The following is a 12,871-nucleotide window of genomic DNA, read 5'->3' as shown; positions in this document are numbered from 1 at the left end:
GGCCCAACCTCAAGTTCAAGTAAGTTCAACTAAGTAACTCACCATCTTCTGAAGCCATGAGCAGGAATTTCTCAGAAGTGAATATCTGCTTCTTTTCATCTATAATCAGCTGCCAGAAACCACTCAGTTTGGCCTCTGCAAGAAATCAAAGGTCACTCCACGACATAGCTCACTCTGTCTGCCATGGCTGGTCTCCTCCTGTCTGAAGCTGCTGGGGCTGTTCTGCACTGACCCTCTTCTACAGCAGGGCTCCCCCAGCATAGCTGGGTCACTCCTAGGCTCACTGTCTCTCCCTCCATGTTCTGAGAACCAACCAGTCCTTTTGGTATCACCGCCTCTGTGAAAACCTTCAGTGGTTCTCTGCTGCCTACAGGAGTGCAGGCAAGCATTTTCCACCTGGAATTCCCACGTACTCCAGGTGCCAGGCTGAAATACTTGACATTCACACATGGTGCCTTCCCTGACTCAGGCTGGTCTGAACTCACACTAGGATGTTGAAATCCTTCCAGTTGGTGAAATCCTTCCTAGCCTTTAGGGCCCTAGTCCAAATGCTCCCTCCTTCAAGGAGCCTTTCCTGATAGCCAACACCTCCACTAAATGCAATCCCTCCTTCAAAACTGCCCGAATGCCACATTTTGTCTTCAACTACAGATGTCTTTTTGCATCTCCTCTCTCCCACTATGGTGAAGCCGCTGAATACGTGTGGAAGCATGGTCATGTTTATCTCTGCCTCCCTGCCAAGGCACCCAATGAAATATGAGAAGAGCTGAACTCCACTTCCAACCACAAGAATAACTGCAGGCAGAGTGGGACTAAAGCAAGCATGGAAGACAGGCAGCCACAGAAAGAAAGAGAAAGCATTTTAGGCTGCCCCGATCCGGAATCTTTTCCAAGGGCTGTTCAGTATGTACTATGGCATTGACACAGTATGTTCCCTAGCAAGTTTGGTCAATTACACACTGACTATTTCTGGACGTGGTAAACTGTCCAGGGAAGGAAACTTAGTGGCTGGAAGACTGGCTAAGGGGAAGCTTTTCAAGTTATACTCTAGAAATGCATAACCAATTACAAAATTCCCCACTATTCTAAAACCCAGGTCAGTCTGGGCATTATATACAAACCCCCGTCCCAGAACACTAGAACAAGAGGGCAAAGGAGAGTGACAGGAGTCCCCTGGCTGTACTCCCACATGCCACTGTGACCCTAAGACTCATCCCTGCAGATGACAAGGAGCCCTGTGGCTGACCCACTGTGGTAGTGACCAAGCTGGTCCTGTGAAATCCTCAACATCAAGTCACTCCTCCCGGGGACCCGGGACAAGGATGAGGCCTCATCTGCTACCATGGGGAGTTAGTCTAGACCCTTACCAGCCTGCGAGTCAGCCACAGAAAGCTTCGAGAGCAGCAAGGCCGCAGCAACCCCTTCGGTGACTGTGGGGACCTGAGTGCTTTGGGAGGCCGCCTTCTCCACCGTCTGGATGAGCAAAGGCAGCAAGTCCAGGGCCTGCAATAGTGTATCACCTGTGGAGAGAGGACCAGCACCTTAGAAAACACTCCATCAAGCATGACAAGATTACTCAAGAAGGGCACTATCCACTTAGGTCCGAAATGGCTGACTAAAATGCTACAGTCACCTTGTCAGATGCTATGAGGAAGGGGAACTAGAACCAAACTCTACAATCATTATGTTACAGACAGCAGAATCCTTATAAATCCAATAGTCTAGCTATTCATTTGCTCGGTAAGGAAACAGACCAAGAGAGGTTAATTAAGATGCCCCCGGACACTGAGCTGATTCAGGGAGAGCCAGGGCCACTGCAAACCCACCAATTTCTTTCTGGGGCTCTTCCCCGATATCAGACAAGCTCCCAACCCAATTCCAAAACCAGAACCAATACGCTGACCTATGAACTAAATGCACTAAATAAATAAATAAATGAACAAAGTGGAAAGCTGTTAAAATTATAGCTAAATCAATGTTTTCTTAACGACTAAACATATTTCATTTGGAAGACATCATGAATTTGAATCAAAAAAATGTTTAAAGGCTTCTTTTTCTTTTTAATTTTTTTAAAAATTTATTTGAGAGAGAGAGAGATCATAAGTAGGCAGAGAGGCAGGCAGAGAAATAGGGGGAAGCAGGCTCCCTGCCCAGCAGAGAGCCCGATGCAGGGCTCGATCCCAAGACCCTGAGATCATGACCTGGGCCGAAGGCAGAGGCTTAACCCACTGAGACACCCAGGCACCCCTAAAGGCTTATTTTCTATTATGTATTTTAAAAGCACCAAGTAGGGGCGCCTGGGTGGCTCAGTGGGTTAAGCCTCTGTCTTCGGCTCGGGTCGTGATCCTGGAGTCCTGGGATCAAGTCCTGCATCGGGCTCTCTGCTCGGCAGGGAGCCTGCTTCCTCCTCTCTCTCTCTCTCTCTGCGCCTACTTGTGATCTCTCTCTGTCAAATAAATCAGTAAAATCTTTTTTAAAAATAAATAAATAAAATAAGAGCACCAAGTAGAAACAGCTCAAGCTGAAGAAACTAGTTTAAACCAAGTCTCTGCTAGAACTAGAGTCTCTATCTAGAACTCAATCTAAAATCAAGACTGAGGGATGCCTGTGTGGCTCAGTCAGTTAAGTGTCTGCCTTAAGCTCAGGTCATAATCCCAGGGTCCTGGGACTGAGTCCTGCATCAGGCTCCCTGGTCAGTGGGGAGGAGTCTGCTTCTCCCTCTGCCTGCCGCTCCCACTGCTTGTACTCTCTCTCTCTGACAAATAAAATCTTTAAAAAATAATAAATAAATAAATAAACAAATAAAATCAAGATTGATCAATGCAGCAGAACTACAAACTGACAGCGGAGTATGGGCACTACAGAGAAGGGACACCCTTCCATGCAATCAGCAGCTCTGGAATCTCCTAGATGTTTCTTTAAACACCCTTCATCAGGGGCACCTGGGTTGCTTAGTTGTTAAGTGTCTGCCTTCGGCTCAGGTCATGATCCCAGGGTCCTGGGATTGAGTCCCGCATCGGACTCCCTGCTCAGCAGGAAGCCTGCTTCTCCTTCTCCCACTTCCCCTGTTTGTGTTCCCCCTCTTGCTGTGTTTCTCTCTGTCAAATAAATAAATAAAATCTTTAAAAAAAATAAAAATAAGGGGCGCCTGGGTGGCTCAGTGAGTTAAGCCACTGCCTTCAGCTCAGGTCATGATCTCAGGGTCCTGGGATCGAGTCCCGCATCGGGCTCTCTGCTCAGCAGCGAGCCTGCTTCCGTCTCTCTCTCTGCCTGCCTCTCTGTCTACTTGTGATCTCTCTCTGTCAAATAAATAAATAAAATCTTAAAAAAAAAAAGGCAAAAAAAAATAAAATAAAAATAAGAAATTAACACAGTTCATCAGAACTGTACACTTTTTTTTAAAGGAAATACCAGCCTATCTCAGAAGTGTTGATTTTTACCGTGGAGATCTACTTCCTACGCAGACTAGAACATTTCCTCAAGCTTTTCTTAGGAAAAGAGATGGATACCCACGCCCAAGATTTGTTAGCACCACAGAAAAGGCAGTGGTTGGTTTTTAGTAAGTCCAACGAAATGTTTCTATGAAGCTGGAGTTTTTGAATCAGGCCTCTCACGATCACTTCCGCATGACTTCAGATAATACAGTGACAGGTTCTAGACCCAGACCCTTTCTGAATAAAGCTTCATAACTTGGAGGTCTGATAAAGGGGAGAAGGCAAAATCTGCTGTGAAGACTGGGCACTAATTCGAGGCTTTGTGGATGACTAAGACCGATGCTCCCAGAGGCTTAAAAAGAAGTGATGCTGAGGAAGCTGGACAGCAAGGGAAAGCCGGGGACGGTGAGGATGCCTAGAAGACTCGGTCACCCCTGCAGGAGAGTCACCTCACCTCGGAAACAGGCCAACATGCACTGCAGGTAGGCATGCCTCACTGCAGAGGTGGAAGTCTTAAGGCTGAAGGCTTTCTTGAACCATTCGGTGAGCTTCTTGGGCACTTCTGTGGTGAACCGGTTACACCAGAGAGCCAGGACAGAGACCGCGTGCACCAAGGTGCCCTCGTGAACTAGGGCAAGAAGCAGAAGTCCGGTCAATTCAGTGTCTTAGGCCCACGTCCAACTGCCAGCAGCAGCGCCCCAAAGCAGGAGCACAAGGGGGAAGAAGCAGTAATGCTTCAGGGGAGGTCTGCCTTGAGAAGGGGTTCATGGCAGCTGTGAAGGTGAAAAGCAGAATCAGCTCAAGTCCAGACTGCATCCTCCCCGCTGTAGTTACCTTCTTGCTGGAGGAACGGGATAAACAGCTCAGCCACGGTCCCATTCAGGACTTGACTAGAAGGCCCAGACACCACGTGATGGCTGACACTCCCGATCCCTAGAAGGCAGGGGATTTCCTGCTCAGCATAAAACCACAAACACGAGATTCTTCTTGCCGCTGCCCACTTCCCTAGCAGCCAAGTCTCTCCTCCCACCATCACTGCCCTTCCCTCAATACCCCCTATAGATGATCCCTCCTTCCACAGAAGCCAGGCCTCCCGCTAGACTCAAACAAGTCCCACCGGCCACACAGGCAGGCAGCAGAGTCCTGGAAGCCAGGCTGGGATGTCAAGATCCAATAACGGACCTGCCTTATCCACCAGTTACATTACACCTCATCTACTACTACACTTACCACTACCCCAGGAGAGATTCTGTACCTGAGAGGACACTAATCTTCTGGGCTACGATAGTCAGTTTTCCCTCAGAGCCTGAAAGGAGAGAAAGCAAAGATTCAAAATTCACATCTGCCACATTTCCCCAGAGGGTGAATGTGGTCATGTGTGTGACACCAAATACAGTTTCTGATTCCAGAAGCAGCCTTTGTTTGTGAAGCTGCCCTTAAAATAACATTCACTAGATTTTTTTTTTTCTGACTAAAACAGTAGTATGTTCTCACAGAAAACTTGAGAAACAAAAAATATGAAGGAAAACATTTAGGGATGCCTGGGTGGCTCAGTCGGTTAAGCGTCTATCTTTGGCTCAGGTCATGATCCCAGGGTCCTGGGATCGAGTCCTGCATCAGGCTCTTTACTCATCGGGGAGTTTACTTCTCCTTCTGCCTCTGCCTGCCACTCCCCCTGCTTGTGCTCTCTCTCTCTGACAAATAAATAAATAAAATCTTTAGAAATAAATAAAGTGAAACTCATGTTTATAAAGGAAAGAAAAGCATTTTAAAATCATCTACGTGTCCACTACCCAAAGACATTATGAACATTTTGATGTGTTTCCCTCTAGTTTTTCTCTTTATGCATACAATAATGTCTACACTTAAATAAAAAAAAAAAAAAAAAAAACTGAGATCACCCCCGTCTACACTGCCCTGCTCTTGCTTCTGTTCACGTCACACGTTCACATTCTACTGCGAGCATTCTCTTGGCCACACAGCCTTGACACAAGCAGACTCAGGAGACCCACTTCCCCTGCAGGTCCCAGCACCCACACCTCAGCCATCACCCCCGCCAGGAAGCCTTGCTCACCACCGAGGATCGCGAACAGGTGCCTGGTCAAGGCTTCTGTCGCTGCAGAGTCGCTGCACTGGCGGGCCAGGTTCCGCAGCGCCAGCACAGCTTCATCCATCAGACGGGGACTGTTGGACTTGAGCTGACCTGGACACAGACGGCCGCAGCTCAGAAGCCACCGAGAGCTGAGCATCTGGGACTTCAGCTCAGTCTTTTCCACATTCCCAACAATCCCACCCTAGCGAGGTACTCTCCTTTTAAAGGAACTCAAGAAACTATGCAAGTGTAGTTTCTTTTTAAACTGAGCTGTCCCCTGCCCTTTCTCCTAAAATAACTGGGAAAATGGCAACCAAAACCCAAGGCGCCATCCTGGGGGCCGGAGAGGGGTCATACTACTCACTGGCCAGTCCTTTCATGATGTCCAGGGCATACTGGCTGAGATCAAGAGTCACCGATGCCAGCAGACTGGAGATAGCTAAGGGGGACAGAAAATACACAACACATCTGTCTCAGGTATAAATGCCCATTTCTGCCGTACACCCCAGCCAAAGCCGTCAGACCTGCTGTCCAGCTGCAAAGAACCCTGACCACTCTTCATCTTCATATGGTCCCAAGAGCGGTCACACCTTTGTCACTACTTTCAAGTGCCACCAAGTTCATACTGTCTAGAGCAGAGGTTCTTTTTTTTTTCCTAAAGATCTTATTTATTTGACAGAGACACAGTAAAAGAGGGAACACAAGCAGGGGGAGCGGGACAGGGAGAAGCAGGCTTCCCACTAAGCAGGGAGCCTGACTTGGGGCTTGATCCCAGAACCCTGGGATCACGATCTGAGCCAAAGGTAGACGCTTAATGACTGAGCCACGCAGGTGCCCCTAGAGCAGAGGTTTCTAACCTGAATGGTTTTCCAAAAGGTTCTTAGATCTGTAAAATTGTTTGCGGTATTCTAAGCAGATATACCTTTGTGCATCCTGTTAGCAAAAAGGGCCCATGACTTTCAACATATTCTCAAAAGGGTCCCTGATCTCTCTCTCAAGGTCCCAACAAGGTAAACAGGGACTATATACTTCACTCCACCCCCACCACTTCTGCTGCCAAGGATCAGACGCAGCGCACCAGGAAACCCACCCCCTTCCCAACATCCTGTCTGGAGGTGACCTACTTTCAATAACATTCTCTGGACTCCTAAGTAAGGACTTCTGTATGGTGGGCAGTATCAGATCCTTAAATTCCGCATGGGACATGTACCGGAGCAGAGGGGCACAGTTATCCTAGAAAGAGAAAGGGGTCAGACACCCAGACCTTGAAGAATAAAGAACAGCGTGGAGCCAGAATTTAAACTGGATTTAGCTCGTCCAACTAAGGTCCACTTCTCACTCACCAACAGGTACTTCTGAGGCTTCACTTTGCTCATCAGGATATTCTTCATGTAAAAATCCAGCAGGGCACTCTAGAGAATACAAAGACTGTTTAGACCAACATTCTGAGTATGTCACCACTGACCTAAAAGATCCCTTTTGTGGGAGTGCCTCTAACAATTACAAATCAGTAAAAAATGAAATCTATACATACATCCATAAACAAATAAAATACAAATCAGAGCCCAAACTTCAGTGTCACGCACAGGGGGCCCACTGATCACGACACTCATTATTTTAAAAACCTTCAAAAGCTTTCCAGAGCTGCTGGGATTCAGTCCAAAGTCCTTGGCCGGGCTGCCAAGCTGCCTGCTAGCCTGTGCTGCCTCTCACACCTCTCCAGCCCCCCCTTGCCTCCCCACCTGGTTTCTCGTGGGCTGCTTTCTCTGCCCAAAATACCCCTCCACCTCCTGACCTTGCTAATACCTGCTCACCCTTGAAGTTCCTTCATCAGAGCTGTGCCCCTGATCCGTGGCTTCAGTCAGGTCCCCTGCTATAGGGTATTACCGCTTCCCGCCCTTCTCCTTTGCAGCTCTTATCACAGATAGAATTAGATGCCTCTCTGCCTGATGGCAGACTCTTCAAACTCAGTTCCCCGAGGGCAGGGATCCCTGGCTTACTGCTGCAACCCAAACAGCTGGCATGCTGCCTGGCACACGGCAGCCGCTCAGCTGTGGGAATAAATCACTGCACCCATAGGCAAATTACCATCCCAGCAACTGCCAGGATTCTCCCCAAGCCAGAGCTGGAGGGAAAACTTTCCAGCTCCTCCAACTTCATTAATAATGGAGAAAGGCCAGGCCCCCTTATGAGAAAATCGACAAGCATCAGATGCAGCCAGAGCCGGGGTGCCCAGGGCAGAAGCAGCGCCCCCCTCTCGCCTGCGGCGAGTCCACCTGCCTTGTGCTGGTTGACCACGTCCAGCTCCTTGTGGCTCGTGCAGAACTGCACCAGCAGCCCCAGCATGCCTGCGTAGTTCTGGTTGGGCTCGAGGCTGAGAATGGCTGACAAGTACTGTTCCACCAGTCCGGGGTTCTGAAGAGGAAGGCACGAAGCTGGCGGGTCACACAGCCATGGGGTGGGGGGAGCACAAAGGCGACGATGCCCACCACCCCCTCCGCCCCCGGCACCTCTTTCCACAGCTTGCTGAGCTTCTTCACGGCACCGTCCACGGCGTGCCTGTGGGAGCCGCCCAGCACCTCCAGCAGGAGCAGGCACTGCACCTCCACCTGCCAGGGCGTGAAACGTGAGTGCGGGCGCCACGGCCCCGCCAGCCGGCCCAAGACCTGCATCGGCCCGCTCAACGCCGGACAGATCCTCCTCCCTCCACCGCCAACACGGGGCCCCGTCCCAGCGTAACATCTGTTTGCTCAAGCATTTCATTAATAAATATATGCTGAGCACCCATGAGTCAGACGGAGAAAACACATGGAGAAGGGGATGTACATGGGCCCTGCTTTCATGCACCTCCCAGTTCAGAGGGAGAAAAAGATACTACAAACATACAGATGAATATGTAATTCCAGTGAGGTAAGGGCCGTGCAGGAAAAAGATAAGCATCCTATCTCATACCTGCCTTGACTTTCCCTTCATTCATTCCACAAACACCTGCTGAATACTGACTAAATGGCAGGCACTACACTGGGCACTTTAGTCATGGAAGTGAAGACTTATCGGATGATCCCAGCCTGTGTGGAGCTCCCCGTCCAACCCAGAGAGAAACACATCATAGGTGCTCAACTGAAAAATCTCAGAGACTTTATACGCCACAAACACCCACGGCTGCTGGGGAACAGTACAAATGGCCACCCTGAGAAAAAGGGGATGCTTATCCAGAAGTCTGCTGCACTCCATCCGCATGTGTACAAAATGACAGGTGCACATTTTTTTTTTTAACAGTAAAAGACTGCAAACAACATGGCCATCAACAGGGGCCTAGTTATATATACTACAGGACATTCACTCATGAGTAGTAAACAGTCATCAAGAATGAGGAACTCTTGGGTGCCTCGGTGGCTCAGTTCGTTGGGCAACTGCCATTGGCTAAGGTCATGATCCTGGAGTCTCAGGATCGAGTCCTGCATCAGGTTCCCTGCTCAGCAGGGAGTCTGTTTCTCCCGCTGACCTCTTTCCTCTCATGCGCTCTCTCTTAAATAAATAAATAAAATCTTTAAAAAAAAAAAAAAAAGAATGAGAAACGCTTTTTGCACTACTCTGGAACAAATTCTAAATCTGGTTAAAGAAAAAAAAGAGGGGGCAACCTGGGTGGCTCGGTCGGTTAAGCGGCCGACTCCTGACTGCGGATCAGGTTACCATCTCAGGGCTGAGATCAAGTCCTGCATCAGGCTCTGCGCTTAGTGTAGAGTCTGCTTGTCCCTCTCCCATCCCCTCTGCCCACTCCCAATAGCGCTATCTCTAAAATAAATAAATCTTCATTAAGAAAAGAAAAAGAAAGCAAGGTGAAAGAAAAAAGTACTTTCAATACACTAGTGTTTGTTCAGTCATATATACAGAGCGTGTAACTACACATATAAGGAATTAGTAACAGAGGAACCCAGATGGTTAGAGAGGGAAACAGGTATAGCATTCTGTGCTTGTTGAAACCACATACAAAACTACACTGCTGTTCTCTCTTCCTAGAATGTTCTAACCCCTGATCTGGACACAGTCTGTTCATATCCTTTAGGCCTCTGCTCAAACGATGCCTCCTCTGAGGCCTCCTCCCACAATCACCCTGTACTGCACTCTCTCCATCTTCCTACCTGCCTTTCTGCTGTGTGACTTTCATCTCACCACTTATTAGCAGACCTGTGTGTTGTCTACCTTCACCAACAGAGTGTAAGCTCCAGGGGCGCCTGGGTGCCATAGTCGGTTAAGGACCCAACTCTTGGTTTGACCTCAGTGATCATCTCAGGGTCTTGAGACCAAGCCCCACATTGGTCTCCACGCTCATCACAGAGTTGACTTGTCCCTCTCCCTCCCCCTCTACCCCTCCCTGTGTACATGCATTCTCTCTCTCTCTCAAATAAATACATCTTTAAAAATAAAATGTATTGGGCGCCTAGCTGGCTCAGTTTGTTAAGTGACTGCCTTCAGCTCAGGTTATGATCCTGGAGTCCCAGAATCAAGTACTGCATCAGGTTCCCTGCTCAGCAGGGATTCTGCTTCTCCTTCTGAACCTCCCCTTCTCGTGCTCTCTCTCTTTCTCTCTCTCTCAAATAAATAAATCTTTAAAAAATTTTTTTTCTAAAAAAAATTTTTTTTTCCTTAAAAAAAGAGGTGTAAGCTCCAAGAGGGCAATGTGCCCTTTCTTGTTCCCAGCTTTTGGCCCAATTCCTAGAATAGTGCCCAGTACGCAGAGACCCTCAACAGATACTTGAGCAACTGAATGCATTCTGACGCACATGTACAGTCGACATTGGCAACAAGTAAAGGAAGAACCCAGATTTAAGACACAGGAAAAACAAACACGGTCTCACGCTCTTGATTTGTTCTGTCCTACAAATACAATGATCCAGGGATGACCCCTGCCACTCACTAACCCAGATGCATACTTACTTACCTAGGGTCACTGGAGATAAGCCAACGAGGGAGCCATGATAAAGCATCTTATAACGAGGCCTAGGTAGCAATGAAACCCATAATCTGAAGGGAGTTCAATTCCGCTATCCGTTACCTGCCAGGTTTCAGTGTTCTTATCCTTAAGTTAATCACTGATGGCCACTCCATGGTCACCCCCAGCGATTGAGATGGGGAAGCTACCAGGGATGGGGCATCACTGTGTCTTACTAGCAGGCTGCTTCGTGAGAGGAGCTACAGTTTTCTAGCGCCACTCCTCACTTAGCTGCCCAGCCCTCTGTATGTTTCCACAGCCTTCTCATCTTCTTCCACAGTCTCTCACAGCCTCTGTATGGTTCCACAGGACCACAGAGAGGGTCCTGAGACCCTCTTCACAACAACTCTTGGAGGGGGGTGGGGTAGGTGGCACTTCTCATTTTGCAGAAACGGGCAACAGGCTCAGAAGTTACTACGCGGCCAAATATCATGGCCAAGAACCAGAGCCACACCTCCAGCTCCTTTTCAATGAATCAGAAGACCATTCCTCTTGTTCTCCACTAAGCATATCTAGATACTCAAATGAACCTCCCAATCTGGCCTTTTGGGCTATCTCCGGTGAGCAGACATGTTGAAAGTCAAGGCAGGGAATGTGGAAGAAGCAGGCACAGAATGGAAGGAGGGAATTAAAGGATCAAAACACAAAACGCAAGAATTCCACTCCATCAGCCAGTTCAACAATGAAATCCAAACACGGGAAGGAATGATTAGCCAGGAAAAAAAAAAAAAAAAGATTTACATTATTGCATTTCCTGATTTACTTTCTCTCTTGCTGTTTTCCCCACCCTGGCCTGGTAAGTCTTCCATGTACGCCACGAAGGCAGGAACTGCCATTCTCTGGTTCATCAGTGTACTCCCAGAGCCTAGCACCATGCCTGACAGAGAAGCGCCAACGTATGTGATATGCAGATGAATGGCATTAGGCTGCCCTCATCACATGCGTTGGGACAATTCAAAGTGCTTGGCTACCCAGCACCAAAAGAGCACTTGCCGGAGAAGGGGCTTAAACACGTTCCAACTCTGTGCAGAGAAGTGACCTTCACTGCTCCAAAGACCCAGGGAACCTACCAGTTTGTTCCAGATGTCTCCTTGCCGCTTGGCTCTCGAGGGAAACGCAATGCGCACCAGTAAGCAGGTCCAGGACAGGGCCAGCAAGGCAGCAGAGCCGCTACTCTTACTGCAGAGGGGAGGGGGGAGGAGGCAAAGGGTAAGTGCAGAGAAGTAGCCTCCATCTTGAGGACAAATGCTCAACGCAAGGCCCTGCCTGGTATATAGGACCCACCCTTGACCTACAACTGGCAGAACTAGAAACTGGTTCCTCATAGATCATCCGTAACCACTCAGGACAAGAAATGCAGGCCTTGTCAGCCAAATTCCCTCCTCTTAACACTCACAACTATAGAAGCAAAAAAAAAAAAAAAAAAAAAAAGTTTCCCAGCCAAAAAAAAAGGTTTCCCCTATTTAGTGTCCACCGGCCATTTGCTTCCACTAGTTTCCCAACCCTGTTCCTCAGGAAAGTGGTTTGTACACTGAGCCTGACATCCTGGCTCCTCCCTCCACTGCAGCAGGCAGACTGCTTGGCACCACTCAGAGTTTCAGAGAGGAAAGAGAGACATGCTCACACCTGCTCAGCGCAGTTCATCTACACCAGCTTCTGCGAACGGGACTCCACCAAACCCCGGGAGGCCATACGTTTCTCTCTTACCTGGGGACACCAGCTTTGGAGCCAATGCCTGAAGACTGCAGAGAATGGAGAAGGTTCTTAGCAGTGGCTTCTGGCTGGGCCTCAGCCAACTGCTGGATGGCTGCCTGCAGGGCCCTGCGGGAAGCTGCATCTCTAGGGAGAGGAATGAAGGGGAAAGGGGATCACTGGGGATAGGGGCAATGCAGCTGAGGCCAAGCACTGGTCTTTCTCTGGAAAACTGGATTGTACTAGATTCCAGTGGTTCACAGATGATGGGATTAGGAAATAACTAGAGAAATCTCCTTCCTCCTGGAGTTCTAAAAGCAGCTAGTAAGGGCAAACGAGCCATCAAGGCTGTGAGGGCAACACGGGCATTTATGGAACACTAACTCTGGGCCTCAAACTAGGCCAAGTCCTTCCACCCACATGACTGTTGACAGTGTATAGACTCACGACATGGCAGGCACTGTTCTGGGAGCTCTACACTTCCTAACCACCACCTACGTGGCAGGTAATAGCACCATCCCCATTCTGCAGATAGGGAAAACAGAGGCACAGGTTAAGTAACTTGGCCAGGATCCAACAGCTAGGATGGGACACAGCTCTGAAGCCTGGGCTCTAACCTCTCTCCTGTACCACCTCTCTTGCAAAGGGCTGCAGGCACAG

General features: G+C 48.8%; 1 protein-coding gene across 1 annotated transcript in view; it reads right to left on the bottom strand.

The window, feature by feature from the left end:
* GCN1 (GCN1 activator of EIF2AK4) overlaps positions 1 to 12,871 on the bottom strand; it is a 59,753-nt gene that overhangs the window by 37,989 nt on the left and 8,893 nt on the right. The window contains exons 4-16 of the mRNA XM_046024615.1: positions 12,227 to 12,358; positions 11,590 to 11,698; positions 8,037 to 8,135; positions 7,807 to 7,941; positions 6,870 to 6,938; positions 6,651 to 6,759; positions 5,891 to 5,965; positions 5,509 to 5,637; positions 4,690 to 4,740; positions 4,269 to 4,367; positions 3,889 to 4,062; positions 1,368 to 1,520; positions 43 to 135 (exon numbers count right to left, since the gene is read on the bottom strand). Of these exons, the coding sequence (XP_045880571.1) occupies positions 43 to 135; positions 1,368 to 1,520; positions 3,889 to 4,062; positions 4,269 to 4,367; positions 4,690 to 4,740; positions 5,509 to 5,637; positions 5,891 to 5,965; positions 6,651 to 6,759; positions 6,870 to 6,938; positions 7,807 to 7,941; positions 8,037 to 8,135; positions 11,590 to 11,698; positions 12,227 to 12,358 (1,427 nt within the window). The remainder of the gene's footprint in view (positions 1 to 42; positions 136 to 1,367; positions 1,521 to 3,888; positions 4,063 to 4,268; positions 4,368 to 4,689; positions 4,741 to 5,508; positions 5,638 to 5,890; positions 5,966 to 6,650; positions 6,760 to 6,869; positions 6,939 to 7,806; positions 7,942 to 8,036; positions 8,136 to 11,589; positions 11,699 to 12,226; positions 12,359 to 12,871) is intronic.

Source organism: Meles meles, chromosome 12 (assembly GCF_922984935.1).
Source record: "Meles meles chromosome 12, mMelMel3.1 paternal haplotype, whole genome shotgun sequence".
Lineage (NCBI taxonomy): Eukaryota > Metazoa > Chordata > Mammalia > Carnivora > Mustelidae > Meles > Meles meles.
Note: the sequence above shows the minus strand (reverse complement) of the source record. Positions and strands in the feature narration are given on the sequence as shown.